Source organism: Microtus pennsylvanicus, chromosome 7 (assembly GCF_037038515.1).
Source record: "Microtus pennsylvanicus isolate mMicPen1 chromosome 7, mMicPen1.hap1, whole genome shotgun sequence".
Lineage (NCBI taxonomy): Eukaryota > Metazoa > Chordata > Mammalia > Rodentia > Cricetidae > Microtus > Microtus pennsylvanicus.
In genome coordinates this window covers 107,117,354-107,131,122 of record NC_134585.1, presented here as the reverse complement: position 1 = coordinate 107,131,122, position 13,769 = coordinate 107,117,354, and the positions used below count along the sequence as shown (strand labels likewise).

Genomic DNA, 13,769 nt, shown 5'->3' with positions numbered 1-13,769 from the left:
CTCCAGCACAGATCCTAACCCCAGCAGGGCCTGAGACCAGGAGGCTCAGCTCCCACATCACCTTCCCTGTCCATTCCCTGTCCTTCTCCCTCTGCCTTAGTCCTTCGACGTCTATTTATTGCCGGTTTCCTACACTGAGTTGTGAGTTCTCAGAAGGCAAGGGGGTATCACAGGAGGTTTTTAAATAAAGCAACTTGCAGGGTCCAGGCAGCTTCTTGAATAGTGACAGAAGGTGGCCTTACTGAAGGCATCCATTAGGGCCTGGGGCATGGGATAGGGTGAGGAAAGAAAGAATGAGGAACAAGGGTGACAGAGGGGAGGGCCCCTCCTGGGTGACAGGGGACGGGAGATAGACATGACCAGAATGAGCCCTGAAAGAAGCCTCAGCCCTATGTGTCATGCCCAAGTGGCTTGGGCCCCACCCTGTCTTCTCTGACAGGCAATGTCCTGTTCACAGGCATGACCTGGGTACATACGGTCACACGCCCGTGGGGTGCAGTACGTCAACATAAAACACACATGCCAATCCAAAACTTTTCTTGAGCCTCGGCTCCATCTGCGGCCTTCCCCTCACACAGAAAACAGACTCATGAGATCGTATGTGCCTTTTGTTTGTGACCCCCAGTACCTAATGCTAACCCGGGGCCCCAGAGGAGGTATGGGAAAAGCCGGGAGATGAGAGGCCACACCTAAGGCCAGAGGTCAACAAGGAGGAAGCTTGGGAAGCAGGGGTCTCTGGTCAAGCTCTGACACCTGTCACCACTGACACTTCCTCAGGTCCACTTCAGTGCTGGGTGGTTGGCGGCCTGAGAGGCCTCCCCACCCTCCAGAGTCCAAAGACCACAGGTGTGGCTTCTTCAAAGCCTGCTTCCTCACAGGCCACCTGATCATCAGTAGGTCTCTGCCTGAGGCAGCTGGCAGAGAGGCCAAACGGTTCTCCCGCCAACGGCACTGGACCACTGTCTCAACAATCAGCCTCCTGGGGGACCAGACATCCGGCTACACTGGTACTCAGGTAAGAGCCAATTTCCAGCGGATAGCAAGGATGGAAGAGCTTGGGGCCAACGTGGGCACTCTTGTGGTTTCCCAGGGTTGGGGTATCTGGCAGCCTCGTCTCAGGTTTAGGAGGAAGGACTAGCCCTAGGAACTTCTGGCTGGAGACCAGAAAGAGCAAGGGGCTCCGGAAGTCTTCCCCTAGGGTCAGTGATGTAGATACCCCTACCTTGTTCTATACACCTACACAAGGGAAAGCAAAGACCAATCCCTGCTGCTAAAGGGGCCAGGCAGGGCAAACAGCACCTCAGCCCTGCGGTGCAGGGTCTTTAGCAGTAGCTGTTGAACTACCTCTGTCAGCCCACAGGAACCCTTGGTGGCATAGAGAAACCATAGCGTGTGAAAGAGCAGGCAGGGCTGAGCAGAACAGGGCTCTTTTTTTCTTCCATTTAGAAGCAGGAATTGAATGCCACAGGCCGGGGAGATGAGGGGGCAGAGGGAAGGGTCAGGCTTCCAGCACTTGCTCTGATCTAGGAAAGGGGTTCTCCCCAGCCCCAGTGTGTTGGGGGGGGAACAGAGACCAGCTGCCTCCTCTGTTCCCATGACGCCTGCTGGCAAATCGTTTTTTCCATCTGTGAGTCACCGTAACAGATCCCCGTCATTTTCATAACAGTCCAATAAACAGGTATAGGCGCTTCCGTACACTTTGGCCGGGGACATGCAACTGACGTGCCCCAAGCAGGTAGATGCATGGGGATTCACGAAATCACTACAAATGCGTACAAATAACACATTCCCTCGACTCCTGCATATACCCGACACATACAAATTCATGGCATTTAACTCCACTCCACTTCAAAAGATGTTTCTGCGCCCCCTCTATGGTCCACCGTCTAGTGACAGGGACACATTTGTAAGGCAGACACCATTTCCCTATTAAATAGCCCCTAGCCTGCTGTCCGTTTTGAACATGAGAGTCCTCTTCTGAGAAGTGGGGGTAATGGTTCTGGCTCTGGTGTTTTTTGGTTGTTGGTTTTTTTTATTTTTTATGTATTTATTTATTTATTTATTTTGGTTTTTCAAGACAGGGTTTTTCTGTAGCTTTGGAGCTTGTCCTGGAACTAGCTCTGGTAGACCAGGCTGGTCTCGAACTCACAGAGATCCACCTGCCTCTGCCTCCCGAGTGCTGGGATTAAAGGCGAGCGCCAGCACCGCCCAGCATCTGGCATTGTTTTGAATACTTGCTGGGTCACTGAAGGCAAAATCCTTAGAGTGGTGCTTGCCATTTGGAACTGTATAAGTACGGTGGACAGATAGTGGGGGAGACTAGATGAGGTGGGGTCCGGAGGGCTTGGCAGCAGGCTCAGGGTGCCGCAGGACTACCGTGACCACTCCTGTTGTTAGAGAGGAACGCGCAGTGTTGAAAATAGCATTTGGGAACGCTCTGGGAAGGGGGTGGTTAAAGAAGTGTTTAACAGTCAGTTGACTGTGAGCTGGATTTATAGAGTTGGAGAGGGGGTACCTGGGGGAGAATCTGGAACACCAGAGGGAAAAGAAGGAGGAGTGGCGGTCAGGAACCAGATGAATGTAGGACCCGGCAAGTTCCACACAGCACCCCCTCCCATATATGCCTGTCTGTCCGTCCTCTATCTCTGTATCTGAGAGGTGGCGGGGAGGGAGAGAGAGAGAGAGAGGGAGTCTCACACTTAAATACATTCTTCCTGGCACGGTCGTTAGTGGGACCTTCCTCGCTGTTAAAGCAGGCCTGGACAGGAGGCTAGCTATGGCAGGGAGAGCAAGTGAGCCCTCTGCCCTCCCCACAGAAGCGACTCATTTGTACCATCTTTCACATCTAGTCCTGGAGTAAGATCCGAACCCAGATTCAAATCATGGGAGGCCATTCATGTTGTGTTCTCTGACCGCGACGCTTTCTTCCCTGGCCCGTGACCTCCAAGCCTAACAAGACAGGCTTCTTGGGCAGGGTATTATTAGATGCAGAAGATTCTGAGTAGGTCCCCTGGAGCTAAGGGCTTCAGATCTGGTCACAGGGTCTTCAGGTCAGAGCAGCAGCACCTGGGCCTTGTATTTCTGTTCCTTCGTCTAACGACTATCCCTGGTTCATTGTGATTCTAGGAAGCTGTCCTCATCAGTGTCGACATGTCGCGGCCCAGCAGCAGAGCCATCTACTGTAAGCGTTCTGCCTCCCCTCCCCTGCTCAGCTCCCCTCTGGGCCAAGCTCCCTAAACCCCTTCTTCTCCACTGCCCCTGCAATTGTCCAAGCCTAACCTCGTTTCTGCTGCCCCTGCCCTTGGCTCTGTACCCACAGTGCACCGGAAGGAGTATTCCCAGAGCATGGCCTCAGAACCTACCCTCCTACAGCACAGGGTGGAGGTGAGTACCCCTGGGTCCCAGGCAGTTTCTGAGCAAAGCTACGAGTTCCGGCGTGTCTTGCCTTACCAGAACATAGGTACACCTGACCCTGACGCAACGGCTCAACCTGACCGAACTCTGTGCAGTCAGACTCAGAAAGCCTGAGGCCTGAACACCTGCCAAGTTCAGGGGAGTAGAGAGCGGTCCCAGGGTGAGGAGAGCAGGCCCGGCTGGAGGTGGTGGGAGTGGATACTGGGTCCCTAGACAGAAGTGACAAAGTAAATAGTCAAGACCCATAGAAAGCCAGCCTACCAACCCTTCCATTTTCCGACCCACCTCCTGTACTTTGTTCAGGACTGCTTATGGCTGTGGGGAAGACGGTGTGAGGCAGCTGTAAGGGACAGTGTCACAGAGAGGGAGAGTTGGCTTGTACTCCCAGGCCAGGCTGAGCCGCTGCAATGGAGTCTCTGGCCCCACCCAAATGGATAGCTGGCACTCTGAGATCTGGTCATTTGAATTGGCTTTTAAACTTCAAGGATGTGGTCAGAGAGCTGCTCAACTAGGGACGTGGAAGAGGCCACAGTGCACGGGAGGGGGCACAGAACTCACACCCACCCCGGTAGCTTCAGGTACTGAGAGACATGTAGGACACCTAGAGTGCAATAGAGAAGGGGCTCCCCAGTAATTGTTCAGCATCTCTGTAGAGCGAGGCTGGGAACTGGCTTCACTGAGGCCCTTCAGGCAAGAGCAAGAGGAGGTGCATTCAAGGCAACTGGCCCGTAGGCTCTGTTGAGGTCCTGGCGGTGTGGACGCAGTGAGAGGGCCGCACCCTGGCAGAAGGGAGGATGGAGGGTCCAGGGGCAGGAGGTAGAAGGCTTCTCTCCAGCAGAAGACTGGAGAAAGTGGCGGATGACTCAGGAAGGCAACACTTGGCTGAGGCGAGGGATTTCTAGAAGAGGGTGGCCCAGGGAAAAGCTGCCAAACAATGGGACCAGGAGAAGGCAAGGACCTGGGAGCCAGAAATGGCTAGGGCTCTTTCTGTGCAAGACTCAGAAAGAGGATCTTCCTGAGAGTCCCGAAACACTGGGTTGGCACAGCTGGAAAGACATCTGGGTATGGGCAAGAGTATGGAAAAAGGCAGGGGTCAGACGTGTGAGGTCAGCAAGTGGTGGTGGGGCAACCTGAGGGCAGCGAAGGGAAGCAGAAAGGTCCTGTAGAACACACAGAGGAACACGAATGACTGTTGGATGATTGGAACCCACGCCCCGACCACCCAGTCACCTTAATGATGTTTCCTTTGGAGTCCCAGAACCCCTTAGCCCTAGAACTGGAAGCCTCGTCAAGAAGTCCACTTCTTGAGGCTCTTGCTTTATTGAAAAGCATGACCTCCCCACAGGGGGAGCCAAAGACACACCTTCCTCCTCCCCTTCCCTTTCCCTGACTGCTGCCATCTGGGATCCTCTCTCCAAACCTTCTCCCAATGCCATTCTCTTCCTGTCCCCTTAGCATCTGATGACATGTAAGCTGGGGACACAGAGAGTCCGGGAACCGAAGGATGCCCTGCAGAAGCTGCAGGAGATGGATGCGCAGGGGCGAGTGTGGAGCCAAGACCTGCTCCTGCAGGTCAGAGATGGCTGGCTCCAGCTGCTGGACATTGAGACTAAGGTCAGCCTTCTCGACAAACCCAGCTGTGGGCCCTGGCTAACCTAGGATGCTAAGGAGCAAGCTCCAGGCTCTCCACCTCCCCTCAGGGCCTCTCCACGTTCAATACACATCCCAAACCAGGGAGAGGCAGGGTAAGGTCTGGGGACAGAGGCATAAGAATCGGGGTAGAGACTCTACCCACCCCACCAGAGAACAGGGATGGCCTTTTCTCAGTCTCAGGGGCTCTCCGTGACCCCCCCACATTTGGCCTTTCCACCTGCCTTAGGAGAACCTGGATTCTTACCGCCTGGACAGCATCAAGGCCATGGATGTAGCGCTCAACACCTGCTCCTACAACTCTATCCTGTCAGTCACTGTGCAGGAGTCTGGCCTGCCAGGCACCAGCACTTTGCTCTTCCAGTGCCAGGAAGTAGGGGTGAGTGACTGGGTAGAGTGGCCAGGGGTGGAGTTTGGTGACCATCACACACACACTCACATTCACACACACTCACACACACAATGACTGCTGCTTCCTCCAGGCAGAGCAACTGAGGACAAGCCTGCAGAAGGCCCTGGAGGAAGAACTAGAAGAAAGGTAGGCTGCTTCTGCTCAGCAACATCCAGGACTTCCTAGCTCAGACCTGAGGACCATATCCTGGCTACTCATGTGGAGAACTCATGATCCTGGGACCTAACAAACACATGCCAAGGACTAATAAAGGCTTAGTCCAATGGAGGGTGTTGGGAATGTATTGAGTGTGTTGGATACTGTGCCCAGAAGCTGTTATAGAACCCAGGGAGGCCCAGGAACCAGGCAGGTGAAGCATGGTGGAGTCAGCGAAGGCTCAAGTAGAGACAAAGGAACAGGAGTAGGGTTCCTAGGGAGAGAGGGTGGTGTCCATTGGCACTGAGGCAGAAGTGTGGGCTTAGGTATCTCTCTCAAGAACTTTATCAAAGTTGTATCTTTCCCCATGCCCTCAGCAGACCTCGATATGGAGCCCTTCATCCAGGTCAGGACAGATGGAAGGGGTATTCTCCGGAAAGGTCGTTCCCTATACAACCAGCACCCCCTTTGGAGCAGAGGTACTCTCCAGAACGGAGGTCCCCTCTGGAGCAGAGGTACTCTCCAGAACGGAGGTCCCCTCCGGAGCAGAGGTTTCCTCCAGAGCAGAGGTTTCCTCCAGAACAGCCACACCACATGACCCCAGAACGAAGTAAGTTTGTGTCTGAAGGCAAGTGGAAGAAAAGGTTTGGATCAAGTCAAAGAAGTTCTAGGGTCATGGTCCCCCTCTCCCCATCCATTGCAGGCATCCCACCATCCCCAAGGTCCCTGGCACACTACCCAAGTGCCCGAGAACCAAGTGACTTCACTCTGCCTCCTCCCCCAAGGCGTGCTCCATCTCCTGAGGACCTGGAGATCGATGAGGTAGCTTAAGGTGGTTGGAGGCTTGCTGGGGCTTCCTGGGCTTGGGAGAAGGGAGGACCAATCCTCAGGAATCCAGATGCCCAGGATAGACAGGGCAGGGCTGGGATTGAGGCTGGGACTTCCGGTGGGATGATAGCAGGGCCAGGGAGGGGAGTTTCTGGGATTTCATGATTGTCCACTCAAGGCTATGTGTTGTTGGGGGTCCAGGAGGTGCTGAACCATCTCCTGGCTGACATTGAGCTGTTCGCCGGAAGGCTGAAGGAGGCCAAGGCAAAGGACAGCCGTAAGAAGAGAAAACTTGGAAGGAAAAAGAAGAAGGCTCAAAGCAGTAAGCACTTCATGCCAAGGGAGAGGAGCAGGGGTGTCTTGGCAGGACCTGGAAACCTCACCTTTATTCCTTCTCCCACAGAGATAACACCAGCACAGTACATTGACTGTTTCCAAAAGATCAAGTTCAGCTTCAACCTCCTGGTTAGTGGCTCTGACCAGCTCTGGGCCCTCCTCCCCTAACTCCCCCTCTCTCTGATGTCAGCCACCTAAACTTTTCCTTGCTCCAGCTTTCTCCTTCGCTGGGGACTTTTGAAGGGCACAACATACTTATGGGGGGCTAGGGTTCTGGTAAAGGGAAATGCTGGATGGATACCAACATTGAGCTGTGTCTTCAGGGGAAGCTGGCCTTAAGGCTGCAGGAAACAAGTGCCCCTGAGTTCGTGAACCTCCTCTTTGAAACCCTGAGATTCGTGAGTGGAGGGCAGATGGGGTGGCAAAGGGGACAAGGTAAAGCCAAGGAGGAGCAGAGGAAGGAACAGAGGCAGGGGGAAGTACCAGGGCAGAGGGAACTGTGGGACCTGCCCTTTCTTCAACATGCATCTTCATGCCAGAATACCACTCAAGACAAAACCCCCCAGCAGACCTGAGGGGCTGGTAACAGAGTCAAGGACACCAGTATTTGGGGGGACAGGTAGGAAGTGGGGGACAGACAGGAAGCCAGGGGATGGGCACTAAGCGAGGAGACAGAGCTAAGGGGTCTTTGGACAATTCCTACTCCTTTCTGAAACTCTCTTTACACTGCTCCTCAAGATTCTTGAACAGTCCCCTGAAGATGACCTTGCGCCTAAAGTGATCTCACCACTCCTCACCCCCAAAGCCATAAACCTGCTGCAGTCCTGTCTAAGCCCACCCGAAAATACTCTCTGGAAGTCGCTAGGCACAGCCTGGACCACCAGCCGGTAAGTGAAGACAACGGGTGTGGAGGAACCAAAGCAGGACAGGGTGTGTGGCCTGGTGGTATGCTATCATAAACCAGAGACATATTGAGAACGTGGGGGACTCTACACGGAGTTCCCAACTTTTTTTACTAAACACTGCCTTTACCCAGTGAAGAAACACATTACTTCAGGGGGGAAAAATGCCAACCTTCTACTAAAATGTATGTTCATTTTCACCAGAGACCAAGTGAAAACTTGACCTTAGTCCAGCTCAGAATTTACAAATGTCTGACAAAAGGGATGTCACAGATGTAACATCCAAAACTTGACCCAACAAGCCAAGGTGCTGTGGCTGAAAGGGTGGGCATAGGGCCAGTTAGAGAACCTGGGGATTGGGAAGGAGACTCACTTGGAAACCTAGACTAACATGTCCCAGGAAGAGTCTACAGAGGCCACACATCTGGGTCCCCAGCTGAGAGGTCCCAACTATGGGATAGGTCAGTCTCAGTGTGGCAGGTAGCCACAGTGAGAGGCCTGTGAGGGATCATCTGGGAGCCCCTGACCTTGCTTCCTCAAGTGTGGTTGGTAACAGAAGGTAGGGCTCTGAGAAGCAGAAGGAAAGTAGGAAGAAGGCAAAAGGGAATCACAGAAATGCTGGGCATGGTGAAGAATGCTTTTAAGCCGAGCACTTGGGAAGCTGGAGGCAAAGGCAGGTGGACCTCTGTGAGTTCAAAGCTAACCTGGTCTACAAAGTGAGTTCCAGGACAGCTAGGGCAACACAGAAAAACCCTGTCCAGAAAGAGGAGAGAGAGAGGAGAGAGAGGAGAGAGAGGAGAGAGAGGAGAGAGAGAGAGAGAGAGAGAGAGAGAGAGAGAGAGAGAGAGAGAGAGAGAGAGAGATCTAAAAAGAGGAGGCAAAGAGCAGAGGTAATCAAAATAAGAAGAAAATATTAAGAGCCCAGAGCTATCAGCAGGGAGACAAGTCATTTGACAGTCTGGGGCTTGGGAAGGAAACTCCCACACATTTGTCTAACTTTAGAGGGTACTTTTCTTGCTGCCCCAGTGAGGCGAGGAGAGGAACTTCGAGAGGCAAGTGAGCATTCTCAGGCAGATAAACCTGGAGTCTAGAAATGGAGAGGTCCTGGGCTGTGGGCAAGGGGGAGGCGAGAGGCAAGTAGGAGCCCATCCTGGCATCAGGCAGAGCAGCCCCGCTGTCATGTGTCTTCTGTGATGGAAGTTCTTCATGCTGCTTAGCCAGAAGGACAGAGAGCTGCTGTGGGGACATGGCAAACAGGTTAGAAAAATACTGAATGGGCCAGGCGTGGGGCACAGACCTGTAATCTCACTACCCTGGAGGCTGAGGCAGGAGGATTGCAAGTTCAAGGTCAGCAAGAGCTACACAGTGAGTTCTAGGCTTGCACAACTCAGTGAATACTGTCTCAAAAATAAAAGTGTTTTAAAAGGGGTGGGATGGAGACAGTGGCAGTGTGCACAGGGCCTGCACAGGTCTGGGCCAGATAGGGTCCCAGTGCTGAGAGGGGAAGTGGACACGAGCCTCCATCTGTAACCTAGAAGCTGTCTCCCATTGATAACTGTTCACAAATGAAAAATTGTTTTTCCCAAATGGAGTCTCATTGGGTGTACAAACTACTCTGAAGGCCAGGCTCCAGGCCAAGCAGCAGTAACACAAAATGAAATCAATGGCATTTTTTGAAGATTCATTGTCACATAATGCTTTGTAAGGGTTCTTCTTCTTCTTCCTCTTCCTCCTCCTCCTTCTCCTCCTCCTTCTCCTCTTCCTCCTCCTCCTCTTCTTCTCTTCTCCACCTCCTCTTCTTTTACCTTATAGGTGTTGTGTCCACTTTTGTGTTTTTATGGGTTGTCTCTGTGTGTGCACATGTGTATCACTACATCTATATGTGCTTCCAGAGCCTTTTCTTTGGCTCTTTTTCTTCCATTTGTTTGTTTATCTCCTACTCTGGTTTATTTGTTTTACCTCATTTTATTTTGTTATTTTAGATGCCTGTTTGTATTCCAGTGAGAGAGAAAAAGAAAGGGTGTGGATTTGGTTGCTTGGGGAGTAGGGAAGGATCTAGGAGGGGTTGGGGGAGAAGAAACCATAATCAGAATGTATTTTATGAAAAAAATCTATTTTAAATATAAATAAATAAAAGGGGGTAGGGTTGCTCTTTGAAAGTCCCCAAAGGAATCTTCCAGCCCCAATACTCTAGATTACACCACTTTAATTCTAAACTTTAATGAGGGTGACTGAGCGTCCCCGTGTTCCTAGGGAGGTGACAAGGCTGTAGCTTTGGGACCAAGGTGAAGCTGCCCCCAGATACTTAACACTGTTAGTCTTGTCCCTGCTTAGCCACTTGCTCCTTTGTGGGTTCTCTGTAGCCTGTCATAAGCATACATTCACCATGTCCCCATTAGCCACAGATCCCTGAGGCTAGGCCTACTCATCGCTCCCTCCCCACATCCCACAGCCTGGCACACAGTGGTCCTAGACTCAGCTTTGTTCTCCCCTCAGGGCTGACTGGATAGGCGATGAACCATCACCCTACCGACCCACATTCTCCGATGGCTGGCAGATTCCAGAGCCCTACTTCATGGTAAGGGTTGCTTAGCACGGAGACCTACACAAAGCTCCCCCAGTCCAGATCAAAACCACACGACAACTAAGGGGTGGGTGGTACGGGTACCTGATGGGGAGGCAGACAATGAACAAGAGGCAGGGGTTGCAGGCCTGTAATGGTTGGGCGGCCCTCCTCGTCACTCTACTGGGTACCTCCTGTTCTAACCCACTCTGGTTTTGTTTCTTATAGGAACTCCTAAGAAACCAGGATTCTATTTCCTTCCGGTATGTCACAGGTTTAGTGGATGCTCACAGTTACAGGGAAGGAGGTAGAGAGCAGAGCCTTCATACCCATGGACCATTATATCCCAGAGACCATTTTACTTAACTCTTAGCTGGATATGGACATGTGGAGGATCTCTCTCCTCTACCTTGGGTGAAAAAAGCAGTTTCTTACCTCCCAGTCTCTGACTTCTTCTTGTAGCCTCTGAGCCCCCAAAGCTCAGGCATAAAGTGCTCAAAGCAGAATCAAGATCCAGAAAACCCCACTTCTAGAAATGTTCTCAGAGATAAATGACATTTCAGAGCCCTCCCCCACCCCTGTCTGCAAAACCTTGCACCTGAATCCCCACCTAACACTAGAGACATCAAATCCTATGGAAACCCCAAAAAGTCACCAACAGACTGTAACTAGGAGCTATCTGGAGCTCTGCTGGCTGGGCCAGGGGCACAGCTCCCTTCTGTCAAGCCATCCCGACTCTGTCTCTCGCCTCAACTCAGAGGTTCTAGGATGAGGAGCAGTCTGCACTTCCCTCCGGATGAGCCATACAACCATAGCGAGGACTCAAACCTCCCATCCTCCAGTCCCATACCTGCCGACTCCACCCTGAAAATGCAAGTCCTGTATGAGTTTGAAGCCAGGAATGCACGGGAACTGACTGTGGCCGAGGGGGAGATTCTGGAGGTGAGGCCTATGCTTGAAGCCAGAAAAAGAGGTAGTTGGTGGGAGGTCCAGCTCGCCTGGAGTGGGTAACTTACAGAGAGAAAAGGAAAGTGGGAAAGACCAGGGAAGGACAAAGCCTTGGGGACAGAGGTTCTGGTGGCTGACGTGGCGATTCTCGGCAGGTCCTGGACCAGAGCAAGCGTTGGTGGCTGGTGAAGAATGAAGCAGGACGGACCGGTTACATTCCCAGCAACATCCTGGAGCCCCTGCCTGCTGGAGGCCCTAGAAGCCACAGACAACCATCCTTTAGGGTACCACTCAGCCGAGGGAGCCCTGAGTCCTGAGGGAGGATGAGGTGACAAACGGAGATGGTCATAGTCCCGTTGCATTGCTATCACTGCATGCTTCCTGGGTTCATGCTAGTTCATGGGAGGGTCTGAACAAAAATTAAGTCAGGGTCCCTGCCAAACCAGAAAACCAGAAGGTACGATAAGGAGCTTGATGGATCTCAGTAGAAGGGATGCACGGCCGTGAAAGGGATGACCTCTGACTTCAAGTATCCTTCATTCTAGGCTCCAATGCTTCGTCTTAGCTCAAAGCCCGATGAAGTCACAGCTTGGCTACAAGCGGAGAACTTCTCTACCATGTGAGTGCCCAGTCTCATGGGGGGAGGGGGGATGAGGGGAGAGCCTCATAAAGGGCTCAAGTGAGAACCACAGGCCCCTTCCCCCTCAGAGACCTTAACACGCAACCTAGCTTCCATTGTGCATGATGATTCCATCTTAGGCTTTCTTTGCTCAGCGAAAGAGGACAGGAGAAGGTTGCTTGTCTGAGCCCAGGGTAGGGCACCACATGTAATGAGAGAGCAAGAGTCAAGGGTAGTGAATTCTGGAAGAACCTGGCCTGTCACTTTCACCACCCCTCCCTTCCAGAACATTCTCTTCTAAAGTGCTGTGCCCTCAAACCTAGGAGTTCTGTAACTGACTTATTCCTGCACCTGCAGATACCTAATTCCTGTAACCCCCAACTTGCCTTCTCTACACAAATACTGAGGCCGAGCATCCTTCCGCCCCACTTCTGATGGATTTTACTGTTGTTATTTACAGCACCGTAAGGACTCTGGGGTCCCTGATGGGGAACCAGCTACTTCACATGAGACCTGGAGAGCTGCAGATGCTGTGCCCACAGGAGGCCCCACGGATCCAGGCCCGGCTGGATGCTGTTAGAAGGATGCTGGGGGTGAGGTCCTGACTCTTGCCCAGAGGTTTTATATCCTCTCGGGCTGAGAAAGGGAGAACTGGGAACACTAGGTGTGGGACATTCCTCTGGGGACTCAGCTTCTCCACTCAGCTGTCTGGAAGCTCTAATCATATTGGTGGTACGATCTCTGGGGATCCCTCACTTGGAGCCAGCTGCATCTGAATTATTTTCTTCCTTTAGATGAGTCATTAGATACCAGCTCAAATACCTCCAAGACCAAAGACCTCTCATATCCAAGATGGAGTGTTTGGTACCCAGTTAGAGCCCTCAGAAGTCCTCTTTCTACATATCCCAGATCACACAGCAAAGAAGATGAATAGATCCAGACTTTGAGGCAAATGGTACCCTTGTTGGGTTGAAACTCCTCTCCGGTTACTATTTATTTTACCCCTATCCTGAGCTTGGCATACTTGTTCCTAATCTCTTGTTCTGACTCCTTTCCAATAAAAAGCATCTTTAAGCCTGTTATATGCCTCTCCCTTGCCGTTTGTTCTGGGCCTGATGGGAACCAAAGGGAGGAAGCAGGGAGCCGGGATACTGGGTATGAAGCAGCCACAACCCTACAACCTCTACTGGTCAGACTGGGCTAAAGAGAGAACTTACTACAAGCTGGAGCTGAGCATCAGCCTCTGGGGACTGTGGTCCATTCTCTTTCTCCTCTCTAAACAAACTCCCAAATGAGCAATGCTCATCATTGCTATCCTCCTATGAACATGGCTCTCGGTCTAATCCAAAGCTCTTGGTACAGCTGAAGGCATGGCACTCACAGCAGCAGAGAAGCTGCTGCTGACGGCTGTGGGCTTTGCTCACGCTGGCTGGTGATTCAGAGGAGCGTGAAGAGGTGAGGTACCTACCACACGCTCTTCCTGGGAACTTCCACTTCAACTACTGTTTGTTAGATGGGTCAATCATGAGCTTCCCCCTGCCTGTTTCGTTACTGGCAGAACACAGGCATATTACCTGGGAGGGGCAAGTCCTCAGGTCCACTGTGCAAACTCAGGCAAATCGGTCCACCCTCTGGACCTCTGTCCTCAGGTTAAGTGTGTGTTTGGTTGTCTGTGGCATCTCCTGTCTTTCAGTCTCAAAACTCATGAAATGAACTCTTCTCCACAGAAGAGAAACTATGCTTTCGTTGATATACTCTATGGGTAAGGTTTGATGTTCTCATGGATTTAAGATCCCCTTGTAGGGTCTTAAGAAGGTCCAGGAAATCTTTTTTTGGCTGAATTTATCCAAGCCCACAACATCATCCAGAGCAGAGTACCTTATTTTCAGATGTCTCTACCAATTCCCTCAACTTCCCTGGCCTCATGAGAGCATCTCTTGTAGTTAGGAACACAAACTAAGA

The 13,769-nt window shown here is 52.0% G+C and overlaps 1 protein-coding gene across 2 annotated transcripts; it reads left to right on the top strand.

Moving 5' to 3' along the window:
• Window positions 1-864: 864 nt before the first annotated feature.
• On the top strand, window positions 865-12,889 carry Eps8l3 (EPS8 signaling adaptor L3). 2 transcript variants are annotated; one of them, XM_075979023.1, is made up of 19 exons: window positions 865-1,015; window positions 3,127-3,181; window positions 3,320-3,384; window positions 4,870-5,028; window positions 5,294-5,443; window positions 5,547-5,602; window positions 5,992-6,221; window positions 6,315-6,433; window positions 6,641-6,761; window positions 6,843-6,904; window positions 7,099-7,173; window positions 7,514-7,662; window positions 10,174-10,255; window positions 10,469-10,503; window positions 10,999-11,182; window positions 11,344-11,472; window positions 11,734-11,807; window positions 12,268-12,400; window positions 12,602-12,889. In XM_075979023.1, exons 2-19 carry the CDS (start codon window positions 3,151-3,153, stop codon window positions 12,611-12,613), a joined length of 1,866 nt encoding a protein of 621 aa, XP_075835138.1. In that variant the 5' UTR covers window positions 865-1,015; window positions 3,127-3,150; the 3' UTR covers window positions 12,614-12,889. The 2 variants fall into 2 exon arrangements, with proteins under 2 accessions (XP_075835138.1, XP_075835137.1); XM_075979022.1 differs by having other exon boundaries at window positions 5,989-6,221.
• The last annotated feature ends 880 nt before the right edge of the window (window positions 12,890-13,769 follow it).